The sequence below is a fragment of the Corticium candelabrum genome, chromosome 6, assembly GCF_963422355.1.
Source record: "Corticium candelabrum chromosome 6, ooCorCand1.1, whole genome shotgun sequence".
Taxonomy (NCBI): Eukaryota; Metazoa; Porifera; class Homoscleromorpha; order Homosclerophorida; family Plakinidae; genus Corticium; species Corticium candelabrum.
Window position 1 is genome coordinate 2,235,343 of NC_085090.1, and position 7,910 is coordinate 2,243,252.

The 7,910-nt window shown below is 41.2% G+C and overlaps 1 protein-coding gene across 1 annotated transcript; it reads right to left on the minus strand.

The window, feature by feature from the left end:
• Window positions 1–1,575: 1,575 nt before the first annotated feature.
• LOC134181577 (zinc finger MYM-type protein 1-like) lies at window positions 1,576–5,846 on the minus strand. The gene is made up of 6 exons (XM_062648846.1): window positions 5,589–5,846; window positions 3,335–5,314; window positions 2,695–2,835; window positions 2,537–2,564; window positions 1,871–1,984; window positions 1,576–1,814 (listed from the first exon to the last, which is right to left on the minus strand). The coding sequence occupies exons 1-6, from the start codon at window positions 5,844–5,846 to the stop codon at window positions 1,576–1,578; spliced, it is 2,760 nt and encodes a 919-aa protein (XP_062504830.1).
• Between the last annotated feature and the right edge of the window lie 2,064 nt (window positions 5,847–7,910).

Sequence of the window (7,910 nt, forward strand, 5' to 3'; positions counted from 1 at the left end):
ACTGTAGTTTGTGGGATACTATAATAGAAACGACAAATTACCTGTACGATGTTCAACGGCACTCTCTGCCGTTCCAGTGACGTCCGGCGTCTCAGGGGCGTCTCCGGGACACTCGGAGAGAGAAGAAGGTTGGGGAACTTCAGGATGGTGGGTAGGCGAAACTTCGGAAGGTGCAGGAGCCGTAGAACGGAAGAAAAAGCGGAGATCCCAGGATTCCCTGGAGGCCATTTCCGTGTTACGCAATGTAATAACGCACGCTACTTGAAGCACGTGGAAGGGGTACTGTACTGCACAAAACTATGGTTTAATAACTTACAAAATTCAAAGTACTGTATAATTAGAAATATTAATTATTAGCAGTTGCTTTGCTCCTGGGGCCACATTTTTGTTGGCTGGGGCCACATGTGGCCCCATCTCCATAGCAACGACATCCCTGAAGTTGTACATTCTTGGCCAAGTACGTTTCAGTTAGAGGGTACACACATACCTTAATTTCTTTTTTTTGTGCACTTGGAGTAGATCTTCTATACTACTATATATATATATATATATACGTTACACCATCCAGTTTATTCGAATACACGCCCACACCAGTCTTGTGTAGACTGTACGTGTCGTCGTCCTCCGCAGCTGTTTGCGGCACTGTTTGCCTTCAAGATGGCGGCATAGCAACGGTTACTATGGTTATGCCACCGCTCGCACACTCTCTGTATGTATGAGCAATTATCAAATCTTGTCAGAATCACAGAAACGTATGTATTTATTTATTTGTGTAGATGTGAAACTGTGGTAGAGCTATAATATATTATATAGTGAATATCAGATGAGATCATATCTGTCATGCTTTACTCTATTTCTGACCATCATGGAGCTAGTTCTCATGCAATGCCAGAACGTGGCCACTGCTGTGTTTAATTTGGTAGAAGTCATTATTGCTACTACAGGTTTTTTGCAAGAAACAGTGATACAAAGCAGTTTGATCTGCTGGTTTGACAGATTATCAGCTCAGCTGAATGAAATTTGGCACATCCAAAGTGTAGTACTGTGTGCTACAGAGTCATCTCTTACTATGGAAAAGGAATGCTAAAGATACAGGGCAACATTTAACAGTCATCAAAAGGAAATTGCAACTGCCTTTTTGCTCAATTCTGTAACCTAATCTGTAGGAAAGCCTTTAGGCATGCAATTGCGAAACATTTATCTCAAACAGATGCCATTTGATTGCTGTATGGTTATGACAATTGTGCATTTAAAAAAGACAGCAAATGACTTGAGCCAGTCAAACCCAGTTTGGTTTCATAGATTTCTGGTGTGTTCAGTTTCTGAACTAGCTGTCTATTAACTTTGTGTAACACAGGTATACATGCATTTCGTCTTGTACCATACATGTTTTGTGCAAATTCGATCAATTCAATTTTATGAAGCTACTATATACAATGCCAAACTCTGCTTAAAAATAGACTTAATTAACTTTTCTGCATACCAACAAATGCCTATTAAGTCTCTTAGGCCAACAAGTGCCTGTTAAGTCTCTTAGACTAACAAATGCTTGTTAAGTATCTTAGACAATAGCAATTACAATCGCCCAAAACCATCATGTGCTCTGACAGCTTCGGTGAAGTCTTCCTTAAAATCTTCGTATTTTTCGTGTCTTGCAGGTAGAGTAATCGTCAGTGTGCATGTTGACACGGTTGGGTACCTTCCCACAGTTGTCAACTCTACTGTACCTTCATGAGGAAATCCAAGGGCAGGTACATTCGCTGATCCAGTCAAAAATGACAATATGTCAGACAGTGTAACATCACAGTTGAGATCTATGCAGTCGTATCAGTCACACACAGTTAATGTTTTATACCAGGAACGTGGATACCTTGACAGTCATCCAAGAATGACAGAAACTTCATGTAGGCATTCTTTTCACGACGCCATTCATTTGAACCATGTGGAGAGAATGTTATGTGATGGTAAAAGTCTGTAATGAAATCTGCCGAACACAGAAGACATTGCTAGTAACATCGTGTCAAGGCTAACTTTTGGATAATTAATCACTTCACCGACAGTCAGTGCTGGAGTCAGTCTTGGTACAAAATATATCCTAAACAAGTTAGGATGCTCGCCAATTTTTTGTAACAGACCAACGGATGCAATCCCTTCTTATGTTTTGCTGATCTCTGTATGTACAGAGGAAATGCATTGCTTCAGAAGAATTGCTCCCAGGATTTGAGATCTTCGTTCTGGTTTGACTTCTTGTGTAAATCCAGAAGCATATATGACTTCTGTCACTTGCGGCTGGATTAGCAACTGGGGCAATAATTCCATGTCTGCTTCACTGATCTTCTTACGTAGACATGATTTAGACAGTGAGGTTTATTGCCACAAGGCCACGTACCTTGAGGGCTATGTCTCTCACTTCAGGATCTGGAATGTGGTTTATGACAGGATTAATATTGCTAATTGGCACTTCACAAATGAAATCATAGGTGCACGGTGCCAGGAAAGGAAACCCAGTTCCCCTTGCAGAAGGGCAAAGCCATACGCTGTCCTATCATTTTGAATTGGCCACTCTGTAGCAAAAGATAAAGCACATTAGAAGCTTTGCAGAGACTGATAAAGGTACTGTGGATCTGCATCGTTTTCTAATGTCCTCACTAAATTTGACACTACCCTATTTGAGCATGAAGGCTTCAATTGTACCTCAAGTGCTGCAGTATTATGAAGAGGTACTTCAGCTTCTCTGCAGCCATGGAAAAATCCTCTGCCAGAGTGCAGTTCTTTATGTAGTAGCCTCCATAGCTCTCTCACTAAGACACCACCATCTTCACCCACAAATTCAACCTGCACATGATTTAGGAAGAAATATTGTTGCCTATGACCATGACAACCATTGCAACTAAACTACCATACCTTGAGTTTTTTCTGACGTCAAAAGATCTTCTTTTCATAGCTTCAAGGCAATCGGATAGAACCAGTTCTCTGCGAACACATATTCTGGGACTCATTGGGCAGACCATGTTGCAACTCTGAGAGTATCTCTTGCAAGTTTGGTGCGATTTGGTCTCCATCTTTACATAAGAAGGATACAACACTATAACTACCTTTTACAATTGATTCTGTAACCGTCATTGCTGTTGCTGTTGGTGTTATTGTTTCTCATTTGCCCTGAACAACAACAGTAGTAGACAGGGGCGTAGGAAGCATTCTAGGACTGGTCGGGCCTAACGCGCGCTAAGAGGTGTGGTAAAGTCACGTGATTTATCCTATTTAGCGTGCGCTAAAATTGAAAACAGCATGGAGTTTACACAAATTATTATTGTTACTACTGTGATTACTGAACCTCATTGGCCTTCCCAAATAGTCGAAGCCTATTTTCTGACTTTGCTACAAACTGGTCATGAATGACATCCAGATCCAAATCACTATCGACATAGTCTTTATGCACATGAAGCACCATTAGATTATTGAATCTTTTCTGAGACATGGTAGTTCTTAAGTAGTTCTTAACACGTCTCAGTGCACTGAAGGATCTCTCCGAGGTGGCGTTGGTAGCTGGCATAACCAAAATCAGCTGCATGAGGCGGCATACTTGACTCAATAAGGACCTCTGACCAGATGACAAGCTAGAAAAGTAGCGCCTTAAATCAAATATTGTAACCTTCTCAAGTTTCTCTGTGTTCTTCTGGAAATGCAGACTAAATGTTACCAGCTGCCCTCTCAACTCTTCCTTGTCAAAATCATCGCCGTAGAAGGCACATACTCGCTCCAGTTGTTCCTCCATTTCAAACTGGTACCTCGCAAGTGCTTCAGTATCATCATCTGCGTGTTTGTACTGCAATGCAGCAGTGATTAAGAGCGACTCTAAAGAGCTATACATTCCATAGCCAGGTTGATCGAATCGTTCCTGGATGCAGTTGATTACGACATCGAGAGTCTCATTGTAGTATTGCAAGTAGTAAGAACGGACTGTTTCATGATGGTACCCATCTTCGCCTTCCTCAAATCTTCTAGGCCTCTTTCTCCGACGAGGCAACATGGGTTTTCCAATTTCCAATTCCTCCGCCTTCTTGTTGACATTCAGCCAAAACAACTCATACGACTGATCTGTACGCAAAGACTTCAATGTCTCTAGACTCATTCTAGCAACTTGCTGTCCTTCTGCAGCAGACAAACCTTTATCCTGCAATGCTCTGCTGAGATTGTCGGTATGTCTCAAAACCATGTGACCTAGCATGGTGCCAAATAGATAATCAAATGTGTTCATTTGCGCTTCCACTCCACCAATTCTTGCTTTGGTTTCAGTGTCATGTGCAACTTTAATTGATTCCTGCCAGGTTTCTTGCAAGGCTTGAAAGTTCTCCAAAATGCTTGCAAGTGAGTCAGCTCTAACTGTCCATCTTGTAGGACAAAGGACTCTAATTCCGGTGACTGTACTTCCTGGCAAGTTTTCTTTCAATCTTAGAAAAATCCCCTCACGACGAGGTGAATACTTCAACAACTTTGTTATTTCAAAAGATTCACCTAATGCATCTTTCAGGAGTTTAATCTGCTTCATTGTATCGCAGGCAGCTAAGTTCAATGAATGCCCATAGCAGTGTGTAAACAGTGCCCTTGGCTCAATTTCAAGTATTCTCCTGGCTACCCCACTTTTTGCTCCACTCATCGCACTGGCTCCATCGTAGCATTGCCCGCGTAATTTATTAAAACTGAAATTAAATTTCTCAAAAACATCCTTTATTGCAGTTGTCAAAGTCTGAGCATCTACGGATGGTACACCATACATTCTCAGAAATTGCTCATGAATATCAAACTCATAGGTAACCATTCTCACAACTACAGTAACTCGTTCTGTGTTGGCACAATCTCTTGTTTCGTCAATCATTATACTGAGAAATGGAGATTTGCGAAGATCATTTGCAATAACCCTCAACACATGTGACGACATCAACTCTACTATTTCATTTTGAATGTCGGGGCTCGTATAAGAATTGTCTTTCCTTGTCATCCATGAAGACAAATTGTCATCGTCTTTTGCTTTCATTCTAAGCAACTGGATAAAGTTTCCATCACTGTCGTCTCCATGGCCTCGTATTGCTAATCCTTGTCTAGCCAAATATCGTATTGAAGACAATATATGATAGAAGGCAGCTCTATTTCTCCTCTTAGAGGTAGCATGCTCCTTAGAGAGCAGATTACCAATATCCTTGGTCGTACTAGGAAGGGTAATTATAATTTCGGTGGCAGCCCGATGACAAGCTGATTTCTCATGATTCTTGAAAGATACTGTAGCATTTTTCCAATTTGTAAATCCTCTCCTAATCTGCAGTAGAAAAACTAGTGAAAACAATGGATGTCCAAGCGTAAACTCATGATATGTGGCAACAATAATTGTGTGTATGTGATGTGTAGACTGTCAGAGTTTACGTCACCAAAAAAGGTACAAAAATTTGCAAAAATTACTGAAATGTAGCATATAATCTCATACCCTATCACTAACAACCTGGTTAAGCGAAGCATGACTTCATGCAAATCTGATCGCGAGGGAGTCTGGTATGAGACTACTGGAAAACAACTTGTACATGTACACAACTTACAAATGAGTCGTCAGCCGTTGGAATGTTGACCTTCTTCATGAAATGGGCTGACAAGCAGGTGTGACAATAGACGGCGTCATTCGTTTCATTGTAGTGGAGAAATGGCCATTTCTCAAACCAAGAAGGTTGGAAGCTTCTCAGTTTCGTTCCGTACGATCGCTTTGGAAACCTGAACGTTGCTGCAGACGGCTGATGCGGATGTGTTGCAATGACAAAGTCGTTGTTATCAAAGCCGGACGCGGACGTCTGCCTTGCCATTTTGCTACCTGGGCATGCTCAGTAGATGTCTCGTGACAGACGACTCTGGACATCGAGGCAACATGGATACAATAGAGTCAGGAGCATATACGGAGATAGAAGTACATGTTATCAATAAATGGTCCTGTTAGAAGTACATATATCAATAAATAATATATTTAATCGCCTATACCTAAACCGGAAGTTTACGGCAATCGTTCGCTTGCTGAAGTCCATATTTCCAAAAGTGGTCGGTCCATGGCCCGACCGGCCCGACCCGTTCCTACGCCCCTGGTAGAGGGGACGAAACACATTAATTGAATATGATTTTTACCTGGTTCTTCCCTGACAGTTTCATTTGTATTGACTGGCAAGCAAGTGGATGCCTGATTCTGTACAGAATGAATGGTTGGATGCTGGTTAAAATACATACATACATACACGAGTATATATCAATTTCCTAAGTTTGGTTTACAATTTTATAACAGCACAAATAAATACTTAGATGTAACGGTCTACAGAACATCACTTACTGAATTTGATACAATAAGATTTACATCTCCTCTGCCAGAAAAGACTGTGGCAAGATCCAGGGCAAGATTCTGTAGGTTAGTTTCTCTTGGCGGTCGATGAGAACGATCTCGCAGAACAACTTTCGTGGGATCTTCCAATGCATTGTTGCAGCAAGCCCATATGAGAATATCCTATATGCAAGAGATATATGGGCTTGGTTGTAATGAGTGTATCAATCTAACTGCAATTACCACTAATACCTATCATTATCTTATATATTTTACCTGAAGAGGAGCATCGCTGTGTAAAATCTCCTTTGAGCCCTTGAAGAGTCAGGAAATAACAGGTTCACATCTATGCCACTATACGATTCAGTGGGTTCAGCAGGGATCATTTCTCTTAGGGCTTGGCGCACGTGTTGTAGTCGCTGTAATTAGAAATCTTACAATTAATAATTGCAGCAGCTCACAGCAGTTACTGGCAACCACGTACAATTCTTTCTAGTTCCTCTTGTTGTGCTGCTCTTTCCTTAAAGTAAAGTAAGACTTTCAACACGTATTTAGCTGTGTAGCAGTATATCAGAAAGAAGCTATTGTCCAGGTACCTTCTCCTGATCAGCAAGCAAGCATTGTTCAAATTCTCTGTCTTGCTCCATTCGTATCCTCCTTGTCTGTCAAGTTAATTTAATGTAATATATAATATACACTCTGTTGAATGGGATAGCAGTACTAAAATACCTCGTTTAGTCTTCTCTCTTGAGCAGCACCCACACGCCCTTCGCTAGTGTGATCTGAACTAGACATTGGCTGAAATATGATATATTCATCTCACTATCTTAATTGACCAACAGGATAAAAACATAGCAATGAACACAAACACAAGATAGCAAGCAAAGAACAAGATGAAGGCTGGGTTCACAATAGCTATTTTAGGCATATGACAGATAAGAACACAATTAATTGCTCTGATTCAATGCAATGCTATTGACAAATGCACATGATAAAACCAAAAAGTACGAGGTGGATCACCTGCTGCAGATCAATTGCTATTTTATCATCCTGCAAAGGACACTGCGTTGACAAAATGGGTATACGGTGTTGATACAGGTACTCTTTGATTGTTGCCTGATTTGGAGGTCTTTGGAGGTTTCCAGCATCTTCATTATCTTGTTGCAGGCTAGGCAATGGTAAGAGTGAAGGTGATCGAGGATAAAAGAGAACTTTGAAATGAGTGACATGGTGAGTGAGGAGAGTCCACGACTTCGATCACTGTACTAGAACAGGAAGAAATGGTCTCAATGCTAAAGAGTCAACAGTGGTGTATTTGATCAAGTTTCGATTTGGTCTGAAAGTATTGTAGCGGACGGAAGCCGTATAGTTTCTACACCTCACTAATTAAATAGTGTGTTGCGAACCTCATGACTCGTTGTGTCAAGGAGTTAGCCTGCTGCTACATTGGTGATCTTGACGTGATGGCTGGAAAGTCCGCCAGCAATATGTCATACTGGTCGGTAGAAGTTGAAATTGCATCAAGGTGAGGCGCAGGAGTTTGGGTCGAGGTCTGCATAAGTGG